This window comes from Trachypithecus francoisi, unplaced genomic scaffold (assembly GCF_009764315.1).
Source record: "Trachypithecus francoisi isolate TF-2019V2 unplaced genomic scaffold, Tfra_2.0 Lachesis_group3, whole genome shotgun sequence".
In the NCBI taxonomy this organism is placed as follows: Eukaryota; Metazoa; Chordata; class Mammalia; order Primates; family Cercopithecidae; genus Trachypithecus; species Trachypithecus francoisi.
Window position 1 is genome coordinate 939,669 of NW_022681468.1, and position 20,492 is coordinate 960,160.

A 20,492-nucleotide genomic window follows, 5' to 3' on the forward strand; every position below is an offset into this window, starting at 1 on the left:
GTCCCGATTCCCAAAGAAAGGCCTTCTGCTGAATGTGACCCCAAACAGCCCCAGAAGGAGCCCCGGAGGGCCCCACATGGCCCCACACAGACCAAGGAGCCACTGGACATTATCTCCCAGCTCCAGGACAGAGGATGCTGGACCCAGAGCAAGGAGGCAGAAACAAAGCCATCTTACCTGAAGAGACGGTGACCCTGAGCCCTTGGCCCCAGAAACCAAAAGCATCACACAGGGACACAGTCCCTGTTCCTGCCCAGACACAAACCCGTGCCCGTGCAGGACACTCGAATGGGTCACATGGCCCAAGCACAGAGCAGAGGCAGCCGGCGTCCCTGTCCCCAGTCACACAGATCCTCGGGCTGAGACCCACCTTCCCAGGGAGACGGTGGCCAGGCTGCCCTGTGCTCTGGGCCCCAGTGCTCCAAGTACTTGTAGCCACACTAAAGTGTGGGTCTGGTCCCCGGCACCTGAACAGCCAGCGCCCAGCCCCGGCCCCAGCTCTGCCCACAACTTCTCTTTCCCATCCCTGCCCTCGGCCTGCTTGCCATCTGTGGGGGTCTCTGATGGGGCTGAAGCCCAGGGGGGTCCCTGTCTGTCCTTGGGGGCTCCAGCTGGCCCCAGGGCTAAGTGACAGCAGGGCTCTGGCATGTAGCTCATGGCAGAGATCCCAGGGATGGCAGCTGGTGTGGCCTCAGGCCAGATCCAGACCAGCTGCAGACCCCAGAGACCTGGCGTGGTGCCTGGACAGAGAAGACTGGGAGAGGGCTGCAGGGAGACTCACCTGAGGAGACGGTGATCGAGGTGCCAGGGCCCCAGAGATCTAAGTACCAGTAGCACAGCCTCTGCCCTCCTGCTTCTCCCATACAAAAACACACCCTCCGCCCTCCCGCCGACCTCCTTTGCTGAGCACCTGTCCCCAAGTCTGAGGCCAAAGCCCTTGCCTGGCCCAGTACACCTGGCTCCCCACTATCCCCAGACAGCAGACTCACCTGAGGAGACGGTGATCCGGGCGCCCTGGCCCCAGTGCTCGAAGTATTCAGCCACAGTGAGTCAGCCCTGAGCCAGGGGTTGCAGAAACCCACAGCCGGGGTCCCTGGAGAGCGTGGTTTTTGCAGAGCTTCCTATCACTGTGTCCCCAGTTAGCACAGTGGTTCCCAGCTCAGCCAAAATCCTGCGGCTGGTAGGGGGCCTGCGGGGCCTGGGGCTGGTCTGGATGTGGTCCCCAGGGCGGGGCGGGTCCAGGGGCCCCCAGCACCTTTGCCAGTGCTCTCCCTTCCGCTGTTAGCCCCAGAACATGCGGGAGACCCCAGCCCTCAACCCTGCTAGTCACTCTTGAGTCTCGTGCCAGTCATTTGCTGCTGTTAAGAATCATTAGAGTGCTGAAGGCTGGCGAGTGTGTTTTTCCTTTTCTTATGTAAATTAGAGCAGATCTGAAGCTGGGTCTGTCAGGCCACCTCTCATCCACTTGCTTTCTGAGTTGTTTTCCCAGCTGCAGAGAGGCGGGGGTGGCAGTGGCTGGGGGAGCCTCCTTGCCTGCAGGGCCACGGCCCCCGCCAGGGCTCCTCGCTGGCCCGCAGGGGTAGGGAGCCTTTTCTGCTCTGATCCCATCTGTGGGGCCCAGCGGGGGTTGTCTGGTTGGTTCCACCTATTTACCGACGTTCCACTGAACGGGAGGCCTGAGCGAGTGGCGCTGGGTCTCACCACAGCGCCCTGGCGTGGGCTCCCTGTGTGTCCACGAGTGCTAGGTCCCTTCCCTGCGCCTCAGCTGGTCCTCAATGAGGTCTCAGCTCTTCCCATGGCAGGTGCCAGGGAAGGTGCAAGGTGGTCTAAGGGGAGCCCCTCCCCAGGCCTGCACTGGCTGCCTTCTGCCGAGTCTGGGTGAGGGACTTTGCACGCACCACTGGCCAGACTCGGGCTGGTTGGGGCCCTCAGGGAGGCCGAGACCTGTGGCCAGGTGTGAGCATGGGGGTGTGCCTGGCAAGGGCCTCTGCTGGGGGTGAACTGACGGGCACAGGGTGTCTGGGGCAGGGGAGCTGCCCATGCAGGCGTGCTGGGGAGGGTCTATGTCGGGGCAGAGTTTCAGGGAGAGGAATAGGCAAGGCAAAGGCTGGGAGGCTGGACCTGTCGTTGGAGGATGCAGGTGGTTTGCTGAGGCTGGGTGGAAAGGGGGCCTGAGTGCCCTGAAGGGGCTGAAGGGTGCTGGGGGCTTGCTTAGAGGCTGCTCAAGACGACTCCCTCAGGCACCGTGCAGGCAGGGATGCGGGGTCTGGGAGGGAAGGCTGGATGTGGGGAGAGGGTTAGGGCTCCTGTATGGGTGTGGACAGAATGGCAGCAGTTTGTGGGGTTTCCTATAGGGGTCCAGGCAGGACGGGGGGCTCTGAGGTGCTGTCTGGGGCAGTGGATCTCTCTAGACATGGGTGAACAGTTGCCAGCATGGGGCCGGAGTCAGGCTGGGAAGGTGAGATAACCCGTCTCCAGCCATGAGGGGCCGAGAACCCATTTGATTAGGGGTGGTTGGGTCCTGATGGCCAGGGAGGCAGCTGTGAGGGGACGAGGTTGGGGAGTGAGGAGGAGGGTGGTCTGGTGCTGGGGGAGTGGCTCTCTGGCCTTTGGACTTCTGGCCCTAGGGGGTGCAGGCAGGGTCAAGGGTCAAGGGAGCAGGCTGACGGTGGGCTGTGCCTCAAGCCCCCACGCCTGGGCCTCTGGATCCCTGAGCTGGGGGAGGGAGGGCCTGGCCTTCCCTCTCCTCCTGCACTGGGGTCCTGCTGTCTGAGGAAGCAGTGGGGTTCTGAGCTGCCCTTTGAGACTCACTTGGGCTCACAGTTCGTGGTAGGACTCCTTGAGCCCCCAGACCCTTTCCCAAGGCTCTTCCTCTGATGGTCTCAGCTCTGGGGCCTCCTGCATCCTTTGCAGGGGTGAGGGGTGGGGTTTCCAGGTCCCTCCAGAAGCACTGACTCCACCCCTTGCCCGCATTCAGCCCCGCCCTGGCCCTGCCTTTTCACACGCTTCAGAGGCCCGCTCAGCTCCAGCAGACGCGCAGCCCACGAGGCTCCTGTATATGGCCCCTGTGTGCAGAGCTGTGGAGGGCCAGAGACCCCCATGCCCGTGGCTTTGCAGGTGTCTGGGCCCAGCTCCTTCCACAGCATCCTGGGACTGGGTCCTGGGAACACACCCTCTGCCCCCACCTGCCACAAGGACACACCAGGGAAAGCACACGAGTGTCACAGACATGGTGGCCGGATCGTGCAATGGGCAGCCAGGGCAGGGCCCACAGGCCAGGTCGAGTTGGCCCCCAGCCTCTCCCCACAGCTGGCATCTCCTGGGGCACCTGTCCCCCTCAGGGTCACTTAGCCTGGATGGCACTTCCTGGCCTGGCTGCCCTGAGCAGGGCTGGGAGCTGAGCTGAGAGCTGCAGCCCCGAGGGCAGTGGAGAGGGCACTCCACTCACATGGCCCATGCACTGTTTAGGATGCGGCCTTTCGATCCTGCTCTGCTCATGTGGCCCATGCATTGTTCAGGACATAGCCTTTTGATCTTGCTGAAGACAGTCCTTGAGCAGGAGCAGCTCCCCGGCTGGGACAGGGCCCTGGACATCCAAGCCAGAGGGAAAGGCCAGGGGTCAGCAACAAGGGAGGGTCTGGGCCCAGAAGCAGGGGGGCAACACCTACTCTGGGCACTGAGTCTCTGGACTGTGCCATCCTGGAGAAGGAGAAGCCAGAGGCGACCCTTGGCAGGGATGGCAGGCCTCACTGGAGGACAGGGCACTGCAGCAGATCTCCACGCCTTCTAGGCCTATGGTGCAGCTTGGCGAGCTGGCCAGGCTCCAGGTTGGCGAGGGGCTGGCTCTGAGCTGGCTCTGTGGTGGGCCAGATGGCTGGAACACAGGGGTTTCACTGTGAGGAATGATGCATTCTGTCACTCCCAGGCTGGGGAGAGCACGTTGTATCCCTTATACCCGAAGCTCTGCTTCTGATGGTCTCTGCTGCTGGAGATATGGTTTCCACGCTTCCACTGCTGCTCCTGCCAGCCTGGCACTCTGCTCTGGGAGGAAGGCCCTTCTGGGCAAAGCCACAGCGGAAAAAGTCTTGCTGCTTCATTTCCCAGGTCAGAAGCAACGCAGGAGCACACCGCTGCTACAGCTGGTGAATCTACAGTTTCCCTCCACTGACACCCAATTCCTTCCCTAAGAGGACTGGAGAGTGAGGAGAAGGTCTGAGGAGAATCATCTTCCCTGGCATGGAGCTTGACAGTTTGTCCCAGAGGAAACAGTGGAATTTGCTGGGGGTGAATTTTGCCCAAGTTTTTTCAGCTTTCCCTATTTTACGTGTAATAATCTTGGGGTCCAATTTGAAAGTCTCTTCCTTTTAATAGGCAAGACCATTCACGTTTGTTGTTTTCATAGATCTGTTTGGCTTCAATCCTATCTTAGTAGTTTATGTTTTCTATTTTTATACTTTCAAAAAGTTTTCCATCTTAAGTTTTCTTATTCTTTGCTAGCTTCTATGTGTAGTGGCTACCTTTATAACTTTCGAAAATATTCTTTGTTCTTCTTTGGATAGTATACTTTAGTTCTTTACTATATACAGGTATGAAATCACCTGGTTTCCTCTTCCTTTTCCCCTCCATCTCTAGCATCATATGATTGTAGTCAGTAATATTATTTTCTTAAAATTTGTTTGTACTGTCTAATATGCCCGATTTGGTTTTACTGATGTCCTTTGGCTGAGAGTTATTTGGAGTGGGGCAGTAATTCAGAAGTGCTCTCTATCTCATATTCTGTGTTTTGACCATTGTAAAATGTCCACTTTGTCAGGCAGACACCATTTCACCTCTGCTGAGGCCACACAGTCCCCCACAGTCATTTCTGTCTGAGTCTTGCAGTTAAGGACACTTAATATTTACTTTTGGTTCTTGGCCCTGAGTTCTCCAAGCATCTTTTGATGGCTGGCGGTCTTCCTCTAGTAGTTTTTTCATGAGATTACGGACTATAGAATGTTTGGAACTCCTTTTCAGCAGCCTTTGTTCTTGAAGAACAGTTGGCTGCATATAGACTCTGGACTATCTACCACTTCTTCCCCCCTTGAGAACCCTACAGGTGTTGTCCTACCATCTACTGATCTTGAATGTGGCTGGTGAGAAATCTGGGACTGGTCATCAACCCCCTTATAGATGATTGTGTGTGTGAGTGTGTGTGTGTGTTTGGATTTAGATTTTCTTTGAATTTGTGCCCAAATTAGTTCTTCCTAAAATTAATTACCAAAAGTAATACAACAGAAAGCATAGTTAAATCTATAATTTCAAAAACTCTATCCTGAAATAAAACAAGATTGCCCCTGTATTGGTAGGCAATTAGAGCCAGAGAAAACTGGCTCAGAATGGTGGCTCCTGAGATGTCTACTAGCAAATGCACTGGACTCCATTCTCTCCTAGGGACTCGGATTGTGTGGATGTCATCTCTGCTTTGCCTGTCTTCCATATCTGTCACCTCTTTTTATATATTTTATTTTACAGAATTTTTATGGTTACATAGAAGATGCATATATTTATGGGGTACATAGGATGTTTTGATACAGGCATGCAATGTGAAATAATCACATCATGGAAAATGGGGTATCCATCCCCTCAAGCATTATCCTTTGTGTTACAAACAATCCAAGTATACGCTTTTTGTTATTAAAACTGTACAACTAAACTATTGACTATAGCCACCTTGTTGTGCTATCAAATAGTAAGTTTTATTCATTCTTTCTATTTTTTTGTACCCATTAACCATTCCCATATTTCCCTATCCCTCCATTACCGTTCCCAGCCTCTGGTAACCATCCTTTTACTCTTTATGAACATGGGTGCAATTGTTTTGATTTTTAGATCTCATTAATAAGAACATGTAATGTTTATCTTTCTGTACCTGGCTTATTTCACTTAACATAATGATCTGCAGTTCCATCCATGTTGTTGCAAATGACTCAACTCATTCTTCTTTATGACTGAATAGTACATTGTGTATATGCACCACATTTTCTTTATACATTCAACTGCTGATGAACACTTAGGTTGCTTCCAAATCTTGGCTCTTGTGAACAGGGCTGCAACAAACATGGGAGTGCAGATACCTCTTAATATATGGACTTCCTTTCTTTTGGGGTATATATGCAGCAGTGGGATTGCTGGATCCTGTGGTAGCTCTCTTTTTAGTTTTTTGAGGAACTTTCATGCTGTTCTCCATAGTGGTTGTACTAATTTACATTCCCACCAACAGTGTATGAGGGTTCCCTTTTCTCCACATCCTTGCCAGCATTTGTTCTTGCCTGTCTTTTGGATATCAGCCATTTTAACTGGGGTGAGATGATATCACATTTTAGTTTTAGTTTTGATTGTGTTTCTCTGATAATCCATGATGTTGAGCACTTTTCCATGTCAGTTTGCCATCTGTATGTCTTACTTTAAGAAATGTCTATTTTAACATCTTTCCCATTTTAAAATAAGATTATTAGATTTTTTTTCTATAGCACTATTTGAGCTCCTTATATATTCTGTATATATTCTGATTGTTAATCCCTTGCCAGAAGGGTATTTTTCAAATATTTTCTCCCATTCTGTGTGCTATCTTTTCATTTTGTTGATTGTTTCCTTTACTGTGCAGAAGCTTTTTACCTCGACGTGATCCCATTTGTCCATTTTTGCTTTAGGTATCTGTGCTTGTGGGATATTACTCAAAAAATCTTTGCCTGGGCTGATGTCTTGAAGAGTTTCCGCCAAGGTTGTCTTGCAGTGGTTTCATAGTATGAGGTCTTAGATTTAAGTTCTTAATCCATTTTGGTTTGATTTTTATATATAGTGAGAGACAGGGGTCTAGTTTCACTGTTAGGTATATGGATATCCAGTTTTCCTGGCACCATTTATTGAAGAGATATCATTATCTTTTCCTTAGTGTATGTTCTTGGCAACTTTGTCAAAAATGAGTTCCTGTAGGTGTGTGGATTTATTTCTGGGTTTTTAATGTTGTTCCATTCATCTCTGTATCTCTTTTTATGCCAGTATCATGCTGTGTTGGTTACTTCTATATAGCTCTGTAGCACAATTTGAAGACAGGCAATGTCATTCCTACAGTTTTGTTCTTTTTGCTTAGGAGAACTTTGGCTATTCTGGGTCTTTGTGGTACCATGTAAATTTTAGGATTTTTTTTTTTTTTCTATTTCTGTGAATGATGTCATTGGTATTTTGATAGGGATTGTATCAAATCTGTAGATTGCTTTGGATAGTATGGACATTGTAACAACATTGATTCTTCTAATCCATCCATGAACATGCAATATCTTTCCTTTTTTTTTTGGTGTACTCTTCAGTTTCTTTCATCAGTGTTTTATAGTTTTCATTGTAGAGATCTTTTACCTCTTTGGTTAATTCCTAGGTGTTTATTTGTGGTTATTGTAAATAGGGCTACTTTTAAATTTCTTTTTCAGATTGTTCATTGTTGGCATATAGAAATGCTACTGATTTTTGTATGTTGATTTTGTATCCTGCAACTTTACTGAATTTGTTTCTAATAACTTATTTTTGGTGGAGTGTTTAGTTCTAAATAGAAAATCATACCATATGCAAATGAGGATAATTTGACTTCTTCCTTTCTAATTCGGATGCCTTTTATATCTTTCTCTTGTCTGATTGCTCCAGCTAGGACTTCCAGTACTATGTTGAATAACAGTGGTGAAAGTGGGCATCTTTGTCATGTTCCAGATCTTAGAGGAAAGGCTCTCAGTTTTTCCTCATTTAGTATCATACTGTGGGACTGTCATATATGGCTTTATTATGTTAAGGTAAATTTCTTCCATACCTAGTATAGAAGAGAATTTTTACTATGAAGGAATGTTGAATTTTATCAAATGCTTTTTCAGCATCAATCAAAATGATCAAGTGGTTTTTGTCATTCATTCAGTTGATATGATGTATCTCATTGATTGATTTGTATATGTTGAACCATCCTTGCATCCCAAGTTGGATAAATTCCACTTGGTCATGATAAGTGATCTTTCTAATGTGTAGTTGAATTTAGTTTGCTAGTATTTTGTTGAGGATTTTTGTGTCAATATTCATCAGACATATTGGCCCATAGTTTTCTTTTTTTGATGTGTCTTTGTCTAGTTTTGGTATGAGGTTAATACTGGCCTTGTATAATGAATTTTGAAGTATTCCCTCCTCCTCTATTTTCTGGAATAATTTGAGTAGGATTGGTATTAGTTCTACTTTAAATATTTGGTAGAATTCAGCAATGAAGCCATCGGGTCCTGGGCTTCTCTTTACTGGGAGACTTTTTATTATGGCTTTGATCTCAATACTTGTTATCAGTCTGTTCAGGTTTTGAATTTCTTCTTGGTTCAATCTTGGGAGGTTGTATGTGTCTAGGAATTTGTGCATTTCTTCTAGATTTTCCAATTTATTGCCATATAGTTGCTTATAGTAGCCACTAATGATCCTTTGAATTTCCATGGTGTAAGTTGTAATGTCACCTTTTTCATTTCTAATTTTATTTAGATCTTCTGTCTTTTTTTTTTTTTGAAGTATACTTAAGGAATTTATTCAGAAATAAATAAGGAATTTATTATTAAAAATCAGCTGATTTTTAAGTAAAGAAGCTCAGTCAGTCAATATCCTACCATCTTGAAAGCTCCCTTCCAGTGTAATTTTCATAGTCTTTACATTTTAACTGTCATTGTTGATTACTGTTTTGGCTATATTCTCTACAATTTCAGCAGCATTTTAAAGAGACAATGTGTCTATATACAACGAAAAAACAAAATGACTTGCAACATCAGAAATACAGTTTAACTGTACAATATTAAAGAGAATCCGTGGTAAGTATAACCTCCTTTTTCTGCAACATGAACAACTTACATGTAAGTATCAGTATTATGAATGTGACAATAAAGAGAAAGCTCTTACAGGAGTGAAATACAGCATCCTGAAAAATATTGGTTTCTACCCTACAAGACAGTCAGAAAATGTTCACATTTTAACAAATCTGTACAAACGACAAGAAATTTGCTTATGGGACCATCTTGCTGATAAGAGCTTTCTAGAAATGTAGAATAACCATGAACAAATTATAAATCTAGTATCTATGTGCTCCACAGCCCTAGAACCCAATAAACTGATTTAAAAAACTCAATTATGTCCAACATGGATCACTTTTACGTCTTGATTGTTAATGACTGTATGCTTTTTAATATCTCTCTATGATGTACAGTCAACGTGCACCTTCTAGGTCATTTAATTTTTTAGCAAAGAAGCAACATCATTTAGCAGCAATTAGAGCACCTTCAAGAAGACTTAAAAAAAAATCCAATTAGAAAAGCCATATTTTAAACATGTATACAAAAATAAGCTGCTGAAACTTAGTAATTGAAATATGACATCTGTACAACAATTTACAATAGCGCTAGAAGGGAATTTATCATTATCCTGCATAGAACTGGTCTGCATTTGGTTACACATTGTCACCTGTTTTGATGAACAAGGCCTGGTAACAAAAGAAAAATACCTGTTATCAATTCTAACATGTTGAAAACATTAGCAATATTGTAATTTAGTGAATTCAACTCATTTCAAAACAAGCAGCTCATTTTGTCAAAAGTGTAAAGTATTTAGAAATAATAGCTCTCCCTTTAATATAACCAGTGAAAGAAAACGGACATGTGACCTCAAGGTACAACTTGTTAAAAGCCAGAATAGGCAAATGACAAAGCCTAACTTTGTCCAAAGATTCTAACTCTCACATTCTATTACTATAAAACACAACTGTCACTGTCATTCAGTTCTTACTTTGGTTTCAGCAGATTAAATGCCAAATGCTGAAGAATGTATCCAGGCACTATAGTTCGTATGTTAGAAATATGTCTCTTATTTTTCCATGTGTTTTTAAATAATGAAAAACTACCCTTCATATTAGAACTGTCTAGTAACAACCAAATGTATTTAAGTATTATAAATGTTATTTACAGTGTTCCCTCAAATAAACAAAATTGTTATCTTCTATCTTAACATGGTATTCCTGTTCCTGTGTAACAGGCAGTCATCCTTCACTGCTCAAAATTATAGTCAGAAGTGTGCATTTATTCATTGTCCATGATCTACTCTCATACAAATTACACTATGAAGAACTTCAGTTCACAAACAGTTCTTAATCATGTCTTGTGTAAAAAAAAAAAAAAAGAAAAAAAGAAAGAAAACAAAAAACACTCAAATGCTCTCAAACTCAAGTGTGCATCTGGAAGCAATTCACAGATATCATGCCAATCTTGGAGGAAAATCAGTAAGTAATTATGCTTGAAGAAGGGGGCATAGGGGTTGCTGTCAGCCCAGCCATGTGTAGGTTTCCTGAAGAATTTGATCTTCTCATGTGTGGGAGAAGGTGTGGGTCATTTGCCAGCTGGTGCACATCAAATCGATCTTCTTTTCAATATACCAAACAGCATCTTATAAAGGCCTTGGCTTCACTGCTTATAGCAGGTTTCACAGGAAACTGGACTTCTTTGGCTTTTAATATTGTATTTTCTTGAAGAATGTCTTGTTGAGATTGATTGTGACCAAATGGTTTTCTACCATAAAGACACTGAAAGAAGATGACTCCAACTGACCGTACATCAACCTTGTTGGAAATCTTTGGTGTCTTTTTTCCAACTACAAAACACTCAGGAGGTAAATACCAGTAAGTGCCTGCCCCCTGGGAAGTTAGATCCATTCCGTCTACACCATAGCTATCATCATCCATAATCTTGGACAGACCAAAATCAGTGATTTTGATTTCACCACATGCTGTTCCATCTACCAGTAGGATGTTTCCTGGCTTAAGATCATCATGTATAACAGGGGATTTGATCTCATTGAGATATCTTAGTGCATGTACAATCTGCATTACAATAGACCTAGCTTCTTTCTCTGACATTAACTTGTGTTGCTTCAGATAGAAATCCAAGTCACTGCCTTCCCAGTATTCTAACACTGTACAAAACGTATCTGTACCCAAGGAGAAATAATCATAGAGTTTAACTATTCTGGGGTGATCCAGTTCTTTGTATATTCTATACTCTCTGCAGGCATGTTTGTGGTAGTTTTCTTTCTTCTCATCTCTCCAGCTTTTATTAAGCTGATGTATCTTCACAGCAGCATATCTTTGTTCATAAAGGTCAAAAGCCTTATTTATATACTTCACTAAAGCCACCTCTACCAAGTAGATGAAGTAATAAATATCTTTCATTTAATGTTGGGTGATCTTTGAACTGTGAATTATCTTCATTGTTTATTCTTTTCAGCTCATGCGTGTCAAGATTTCTGATTCTTTCCAAACGTTCAAGTTCTGCCCGGATTTCTGCCTCTTCCTTTTTGAGATGTCCTAGTATAAGTTTGACAATTTCTTCCTGTTCATGATATTCTGCCAAAGTCAACAGTTGTGGTAAATTTGGTCTAACAAAGGGATCATTCTCTGCTCCATTGACTGCTTTGTTTTTCCTTTGTTTTGGCTCAGAATCGGTAGAGGGTGCCTGAGAATTATTATCTGTGGGAGGTTTGCGTTTGGCTAGAAGTTTCTTTTGCCTTTCAATATCTTCCCTTTGCTGATTCACCCATTCTTGTTGCTTCACAAGATTCTGAAATGCAAAACCACCTGTCCATTGTTTAGTAAATGAAGCGCCATGTCTAACTGTTGTAAAGTGCCCGAGGTATAATCGATCTTGCATACTCTTTTGCTTGACAATTTTTCTTGTGTACTCTTTTCAATAATAAGTTTCTTGCTCATTGATATGCACTTATTTAATCGTTCTTTGTATTTTTCAAGTAATATTTGTTGTTCAACTATTTGCCATCTGAGATCACAGTTAGCCCTGAGCAAATCATCTATACGTCCCTCCTTGTTGTCCAGGTCCTGGATTTTATTACTTTCTAATGCTGCTAATTGCAGCATTGTGAGATCAGTCTGAATAATTTTAAAGGATAACTGCTTTGGTTGTACAATAGGGTGGTCCCCAAATGCTAATGCAGTAGGAGAAGGGCTATTGGGTCGAACAGATGAGGAAGGAGTGGAATGTGAATGTGAATTTTGAGGAGAACGGACTGCAGGAAGTATGCCTCTTACTGGACTTGAGCCATTTCCACCCTCGTATTCAAAATAGTCGCTAATTTTCAATACTTTTTCCCTGATTACTTTCATTCTGGTTTTCTGCTTTTCTCTTTCTTCCCTTGGATGATTCCGATTGTTTCTTCTCTGGTGTCTCTGATTCTTTGTCACTTAAAGACCCCAAGCTTCCAAAACTGTGATTAGAGCTTTCGTTATTTGTTGAGGCTTTAGCTCTAACACTGCAACTGCCCGTCCTCCCAATGCTCCTACTTGCAACTCCAGAAAATCTAGCTTCCAATAACTCTTGCCTTCTTGGATCCAGACTATGAAGCTCATCCATTGCACCTTCCCTGGGCCTCCCGGATGGCGGCGTGCGATTCAGCAGGGACCTGGCCGCCGCCGCCAAGCCCGGGGTTGGAGACATGGAGAGCTGGGACCAAGATGGCGGACCCTCCAAACTTGCACTGCTACTTTGGACACTCATCAAGCTACTTTCTGGAAACCCCACTCTCCCCCTGCGACGGCAGCGGCGGCAAGGGCACCGGCACCCGCCTCCGTCATGGCGGGGGCCGCGGTAAGGGCGAGCTAGAGAGCCAGGGCTGGGAGGGGAGAGTCAAGGGGATGGGGGAGGAAACCGAGAAGAGGGGAGGTGGGGAGGAAAGAGGTGAGGGAAGAAGAGGGGACAGGGAGGAGAGAAAGGGGGAGAAGCGAGGGAGCCCGCCGGCGCGCCAGAGAAGAGGCTGAGAAAAAGAGCGCGGCGGCGGAGGCGTCGAGGGGGTGCCCTGAGGCCGGGATCCGAGCGCGGCCTGCGCCGGCCGAGGAGACTTCCGCGGGCGGAACCTGCCGGCACCTCAGCAGTGCGTCGGTCCCCGGCGGTGGGTGGCGGCTGAGGCGGCGGCGGGCGGTGGGTGGCGGCTGAGGCGGCGGCGGGCGGTGGGTGGCGGCTGAGGCGGCGGCGGCGGTGGGTGGCGGCTGAGGCGGCGGCGGGCGGTGGGTGGCGGCTGAGGCGGCGGCGGCGGCGGGCGGGGGGTGGCGGCTGAGGCGGCGGCGGCGGCGGGCGGTAGGTGGCGGCTGAGGCGGCTGAGGCGGCGGCGGCGGGCGGGGGGTGGCGGCTGAGGCGGCGGCGGCGGGCGGGGGGTGGCGGCTGAGGCGGCGGCGGCGGCGGCGGGCGGGGGGTGGCGGCTGAGGCGGCGGGGTAACCTCTGCATCAGTTACAGGCGGCGGCGGCGTCACGCGCCGCCTGTGCAAACACTGTCGCGAGGCTCCTGCGCCTCCGGTAGCGGCGGCGAGGGCAGCAGTGGCCGCGGGAGCAGGCTTGGGGGAGGGACCTGCCAGGGACTGGGGGGTGGGGGCATGGGGAGGGAGCGAGCGCGCGAGGGAAGAGACGAGAGCGTCGGGGCGACCCTGCCGCACCCGCGGATGGCGGCGCGGCGTGGGAGCTCGGGGTTGCCGGACTCGCGTGCCTTCTGTCTTTTTTTTTCTTAGTCTGGCTAAAGGTTTGTTAATTGCATTTAACTTTTCAAGAAAACAACTTTTTGTTTTATTAATCTTTTATATTGTTTTCTTCATTTCAATTTTACTTATTTCTGCTCTGACCTTTACTATTTGTTTTCTTCTACTAATTTTGGGTTTGATTTCCTCTTGCTTTTCTAGTTCTTTAAGATGCATTATTAGGTTTTTTATTTGAAGTTTTTCTTCTTTTATTATGTAAGCATTTGTAGCTGTAAACTTCCCTCTCAGTACTGGTTTTGCTGTATCCCATAGGTTTTGGTATTTTGTGTTTCCATGATCATTTTTCCAAGAAAATTTTCAGTTTCCTTCTTAATTTCATTGACCCACTCAGCATTCATTGTTTAATTTCCATATATGTATATAGTTTCCAAAATTTCTCTTGTTATTGATTTCTAGTTTTATTCCATTGTGGTCAGAGAAGATGCTTGATATTATTTCAATTTCTTTGGATATTTTAAAACTTGTTTTGTAACCCAACATATGGTCTATCCTTGAGAATGATCTATGTGCTGAGGAAAAGAATGTGTGTTCTGCAGCTGTTGGATGAAATGTTCTGTACTGTTAGATCCATTTGGTTGATAGTGCAGATTAAGTCCAGTATTTCTTTGTTGATTTTCTATCTGGAGGATCTGTTCAATGTTGAAAGTGGGATGTTGAAATCTCCAGCTATTCTTGCGTTGGAGTCTGTTTCGCTCTTTAGCTCTAGTAAATACTTGCTTTATATATCTGGGTGCTCCAGCATTGGGTACATATATATTTACAATTGTTATATCCCCTTGCTGAATTGACCTGTTTATCATTAATGACCTTGTCTCTACTTATAGTTTTGTCTTGAAATCTATTTTGTCTGATGTAAGTGTAGCTACTCTGACTCTTTCTTTGGTTTCCATTGGCATGGAGTATCTTCTTCCATCCCTTTGTTTTCAGTCGATATGTGTCTTTTTAGATGCAGTGTGTTTCTTGTAGACAACAGATCAATGGGTCTTGTTTTTTCTTTAATTGATTCAGCCACTCTATGTCTTTTGATTGGAGAGTTTAGTCCATTTACATTCAATGTTATTATTGATAAGTAAGGACTTACTCCTGCCATTTTGCTGTTTGCTTTTGGTCTTCTGTCTCTTCTTTCTTTTCTGTCTGTCTTCCTTTTAGTGAAGGTGATTTTCTCTAATGACATGATTTAGCTTCTTGCTTTTTGTTTTTTGTGGATCTGTTGTATTGTTTTTGGTTTGATGTTACCATGAAGCTTGCAGATAGTATCTTATGACCCATTATTTTAAGCTGATAACAACACTGTTTGCATAAACAAACAAGTAAAAAGAAAACTAATTAAGACTTTATACCTTAACTTCATCCCTCTACTTTTTAACTTTTTGTTATGATTTATATCTTATTGTACTATGTCTTGAAAAGTTGTGGTTACTATTTTTCATTGCTTCATCATTTCGTTTTTCTACTCAAGATAAGACTAGCCTGACCAACATGGTGAAACCTCATCTCTACTAAAATACAAAATTAGCTGGACATGGTGGCACATGCTTGTAATCCCAGCTACTTGGGAGGCTGAGGCAGGAGAATCGCTTGAACCCAGGAGGCAGAAGTTGTGGTGAGCCGAGATTGTGCCATTGCACTCCAGTCTGGGCTGGAGCGAAACTCCATCTCAAAACAAAAAACAAACAAACTAACAAAAAAAGGAGTTTACACACCACAGTTACAGTGTTATAATGTTCTGTGTACTTACTGTTACCAGTGAGTTTTGTGCCTTCAGATGATTTCTTATTGTTCACTAACATCTGTTTCTTTCTGGTTGAAATACTCCCTTTAGCATTTCTTGTAAGACAGGTCTGGTGTTCATGAAATCCCTCAACATTTGTTTGTCTGGAAACAAATTATTTCTCCTTCACGTTTGAAGGGTAATTTCACCAGCTATACTATTTGAGGGTAAAAGTTTTTTCCTTCAGCACTTTAAATCCATTATGCCACTCTGTCCTGTCCTGTAAAGTCTTCACTGAGAAGTCTGCTGCCAGACATATTGGAGCTCCATAGCATTTTATTCATTTCTTTTCTCTTGCTGCTTTTAGGATCTTTTTAAAATCCTTGTCATGTGGGAGCTTGAGTATTGAATGCCTTGAGGTAGTCTTCTTCGCATTAAATATGCTTGGTGTACTGCATCCTTCTTGCATTTGGATATTGATATCTTTCTCTAGGTTTGGGAAGTTTTCTGTTATTATCCCTTTTGAGTAACCTCTCCATCCCTCTTTCTCTACCTCCTCTTTAAGGCTAATAATTCTTAGATTTGGCTTTTTGAGGCTATTTTCTAGGTCCTGTAGATATGCTTCATTGTTATTTATTCTTTTTTCTTTTGTTTCCTTTTATTGTGCTTTTTCAAACAGCCTGTTTTCAAGCTCACTAATTTTTCTTCTCCTTAATATATGATGCTAGTAAAGTACTCTGATGCATTTTTCAGTATGCCAATTGCATTTTTCAGCTCCATAATTTCTGCTTAATTCTTTTTAATTGTCTCAATCTCTGTTAAATTTATCTGATAGGATTCTGGATTCCTTCACTGTACTATCTTGAATTACTTTGAGTTTCCTCAACACAGCTGTTTTGAATTCTCTGAAAGGTAACATATCTCTATTTCTCCAAGACTGGTCCCTGATGCCTTATTTAGTTCATTGGTTGAGGCTGTGTTTTCCTGGATGGTGTTGCTGCTAGGAGATGTTCTTCAGTGTCTGGGTATTGAAGAGTGAGATATTTATTGTAGGTTTTTGCAGACTGGGTTTGTTTGTTTTCTCCTATCCTTGAGAAGGCTTCCCAGATATTCAAAAGGACTTGGGTGTTGTCATCTTAGCTATATCTGCTTTAGGGGGACTCCAAGCCCAGAAACATTGTGGTTCTTGCAGACTCATAGAGGTACTGCTTTGATCATCTTGGCCAAGATCTAGAATAATTCTCTGGATTACCAGGCAGAGACTTGTTCTTGTCCCTTACTTTCTCCCAAACAAGTGGAGTCTCTCTCTCTCTCTCTCTGTTCTGAGCCTCCTGGAGTTGGGGGTGGAGTGACACAAGCACCCCCGTCACCACTATGGACACCACCACTATGACTGTGCTGGGTCAGACCTGAAGTCAGCACAACACTGGGTCTTGCTCAAGGCCTGATGTAACTACTCCCTGGCTACTACCTATGTTTGTTCCAATCTGTGGGGCTCTACAATTAATGGGTGGCAAAGACAGCCAAGCCTGTGTCTTTCCCTTCAGTGTGGCAAGGTCCCCCAGGCCCCAGGCAAGTTCAGATCACTTGTCTTTAGTTCTGTAAAATTTTATTTCTGCTCTGTGTTTCGTCTCGTTTATTTTTCTCCCCATGTCCTATTTGTGTTTTCCATGGGATCTGTTTTCCCTTGCCCTTTCTACTTGCCATGATGAAGGTTTTTTTTTTTTTTTTTTTTTTAATAGAGTCTTGCTCTGTCGCCAAGGCTGGAGTGCAATGGCGCGATCTCAGCTCACTGCACGCTCTGCCTCCCAGGTTCACGTCATTCTCCTGCCTCAGCCTCCTGAGTACCTGGCACTACAGGCGCTCGCCACCACGCCCAGCTAATTTTTGTCTTTTTAGTAGAGATGGGGTTTCACCATGTTAGCCAGGATGGTCTTGATCTCCTGACCTCATGTTCCCCCCCACCTTAACCTCCCAAAGTTCTGGGATTACAGGTATGCGTCACTGCGCCCGGCCCAGTGAAGGTTTTTTAAAAAAATTTATTTTGTGGCCGGGTGTGGTGGCTCAAGCCTGTAATCCCAGCACTTTGGGAGGCCGAGACGGGCAGATCACGAGGTCAGGAGATCAAGACCATCCTGGCTAACATGGTGAAACCCTGTCTCTACTAAAAAATAGAAAAAATTAGCCGGGCGAGGTGGCGGGCACCTGTAGTCCCACCTACTTGGGAGGCTGAGGCAGGAGAATGGCGTGAACCTGGGAGGCGGAGCTTGCAGTGAGCTGAGATCTGGCCACAGCACTCCAGCCTGGGCGACAGAGCGAGACTCCGTCTCAAAAAAAAAAAAATTATTTTGTAACTTTGACCAGGCCCTACTTTATCTCCTTCTGTTCGTTTTTGATTCTCTTCTCTTGTATTTGAGCCTCATGATTTTCATTCATAAATTCAATCCCTTCTTTATTTTGTATCCAAGGAGAATTACTTGGCTGAAATTCTCATCTCATTGTTTGGAAATATTCCTCTGGTGAATATTTTTTATACACTCTGTTGCTGTTTGTAAAACGTCGATACTGTTCCAGTTCCAGTTTATTACTCATTTTCATGAATTCAGCTGTACTGGGCCTGCTGTTTGTAGGTGTTTCTGTGGAGGTGGGAGAAGAGGAGCCTGTGAAGCTTTGCAGCCCAGAGGGTTTCTCGTTTTCTGATTTGGCAAAGACAAATGCATGCAGCAAAAGTGACTCAGGGTGTGACTGGCTGCCCCAGCGCCGTCTGCATCTTGAATTCAGCTGGACACTTGGACACCGGGTGTCCGCTGGCAGCTCTCTTTATTCTGGCTCCTGTGCTGGTCATTGTATGTGCAGGATAAAGCTTCTGCACTCTGAGGAGAGGTCCCCATGTTTAGAACATACATTTTAGCTGCCTCTGGGCCCTCGTACCCTTGTGTATTCACTTCCTCCCATGTGACCTCGGCCCAATGTCAGCTGTTTTTGGCATCTTCACATATATTTTGGATTCTGTGGGTTTTATCTGTTTTCCTAGTTTCACTAAAAAATGAAAGTTTCCGTTAAAAAAAAAAACTGTACATTGTGTTCTAGCAATCCCACCGCTGGGATTTATCCAAAGGACATGAAGTCAGTATGTTGAAGAGACACCCGCCCCCCCATGTTTCTTGCAGCACCGTCCACAACAGCTACGAAACGGAGTCAGCCTAAACGCCCATCAGTTGATGCATGGATAAAGAAAATGAGGTTCATTTACACAATGGAATACTGTTTAGACTTTACAAAGAATGAAACCCTGTCACTTGCAACCACATGGATGAATCTGGAGGACAGTGTGTTTTGTTAACTAAAATAAGCCGGGCATAGAAAGCAAATGCTGTATGATCTCCTTCATCTGTGGAATCTTAAAAAGCTGAACTCATAGAAGTAGGGGATAGAGTGGTAGTTACCAGGGCCAGGGGCTGGGGTGGGGGATGCTGGTGAAAGGATGCACAGCCTCAGCTGGCAGGAGGGTGAGTTTGGGAGCTTGGCTGTGCATCACAGTGACCACGGTTGATAACAATGTTCTGCATTCTTAAAAAATACTAAGGGAGTGGATTTTAAGCATTCTCGCCACAAAAGATGACAACTTTGTGAAGTAATGCGTGTTCATTAGCTCGATGTTACCGTCCCACGATGTATACATATTTTAAAACATCATGTTGTACACAATAAATAGATACAGCTTCATTCATCAATTAAAACGTTAATTAAAAAAAGAAAAACCATCTACATTTTGCTTTTTCGCAGCCATGGGGAAGGCAGAGGGAAACAGTTTTGTGAGGGAGGGTCAGAGGTGCATGAACGCACGTTTCGCCCGTGCCCGGGGCGGTTGTGACTCCATCCACTGCCTCACCCTCTCCGACCTGTTTTGTCCCCGGGAGGCAACCTGCTGGGCGCCTCTCTCTGGGCCAGCTGCATCAGTGGCTGCTGGTGTAAGGACCCCAAGTCCTGGGCAGCCTTGCAGCCGATCTGGGCCTTGGCCCACTCTGCTGCCTCGTTCCCTTGAGAGATGGCTCCAGGGACCGCACCTCAGCCACCCCTGAGCTCCCTGCAGCAAACCTTGGTCAGGAGGCTGGGGAGACTGCTTTGCGCAGGGCCCTAGCCTCCCGGACCCCCTGAGCTCTGTGCACACCATTATAAAGAGTCCCCTCAGCAAGCTCCCTTTGCAGTCTGCTCTCTCTCTTTTCCTACCATGTTGGGAGGCAGCACTTTATTTAGCTTTGTTTTCATCAGCTCCACGGGCCTCTGGGCTCTGCTCCTCAGCCTCACTTCCAGTGGTTGCCCTAGAGCTTGTAACACGCTCTTTGCCTTGCACAGCCAGCCTCGTGAGAACACTGAGGCCGGAGTGGCCATGGTGGGAACTGAGAGATGCTGGCACTCCTGCCATGTGCCTGGCCCCCCAGTGCCTGCGCCGGACTTCACTGTGCTGGCCTTGCCTTCCTGTCTGGAGCTTTGCATCTTTATCTCCGTGTGATGACATTTGTCTTTATCCAAAAATAAATTTCTTTGTCTTTTTTCTTTTTGATGGAATCTTGCTCTGTCGCCAGGCTGGAGTGCAGTGGTGTCATCTTGGCTCACTGTAACCTCCGCCTCCTGGGTTCAAGCGATTCTCCTGTCTCAGCCTCCTGAGTAGCTGGGATTACAGGCATGCACCACCACGCCTGGCTAATCTTTGTATTTTTAGTAGAGATGGGGTTTCATCATGTTGGCCAGGCTGGTCTCAAACTCCTGACCTCAGGTGATCTGCCCGCCTCGGCCTCCCAAAGTGCTGGGATTACAGGTGGGAGCCGCCGTGTCCAGCTCATTTGTCAATATTCTTGATTGTACATATTGAATAAATAAAATAAAAATGAACCATCTTACACATAAAAATAGACATACACATTTATGAATATGCCTAAACACCACGTAAGATTCACGCAGTGAGAGAAGCACTCAAGGGGCCACATTCCCCGAGTGTGTCCGTGTGGAAAGTATGCCAGCTTCGCTGGGCATAACATTCTTGAATCATATTTTCTTTCCAACAGACTTTTACAGGCATTGATAAATTTTTGCATTTTTTGAGAAATCTGAGGCGACACTGACTTTCCCTTCATAAGGGATTGTTGCCCAGGGGCTCAT

At 45.6% G+C, this 20,492-nt stretch overlaps 1 protein-coding gene, 1 long non-coding RNA gene and 1 gene segment (V, D, J or C); 1 reads left to right on the top strand and 2 right to left on the bottom strand.

The window, feature by feature from the left end:
• LOC117069622 overlaps window positions 1–863 on the bottom strand; it is a 28,142-nt gene extending 27,279 nt beyond the window's left edge. The window contains 2 exon segments of the C gene segment in view: window positions 178–690; window positions 782–863. Of these exon segments, the coding sequence occupies window positions 178–690; window positions 782–863 (595 nt within the window).
• Window positions 864–9,621: 8,758 nt separating this feature from the next.
• LOC117069721 (serine/threonine-protein kinase tousled-like 1) lies at window positions 9,622–13,005 on the bottom strand. The gene is given in 4 exon segments (XM_033188177.1): window positions 9,622–11,194; window positions 11,196–11,740; window positions 11,743–12,176; window positions 12,178–13,005. Coding segments are annotated over 4 exon segments (2,283 nt in total). The 5' UTR covers window positions 12,594–13,005; the 3' UTR covers window positions 9,622–10,306.
• Window positions 13,006–13,280: 275 nt separating this feature from the next.
• LOC117069770 lies at window positions 13,281–19,093 on the top strand. The gene is made up of 2 exons (XR_004431658.1): window positions 13,281–13,605; window positions 18,423–19,093. It is a non-coding gene; the product is annotated as an uncharacterized LOC117069770 (long non-coding RNA).
• The last annotated feature ends 1,399 nt before the right edge of the window (window positions 19,094–20,492 follow it).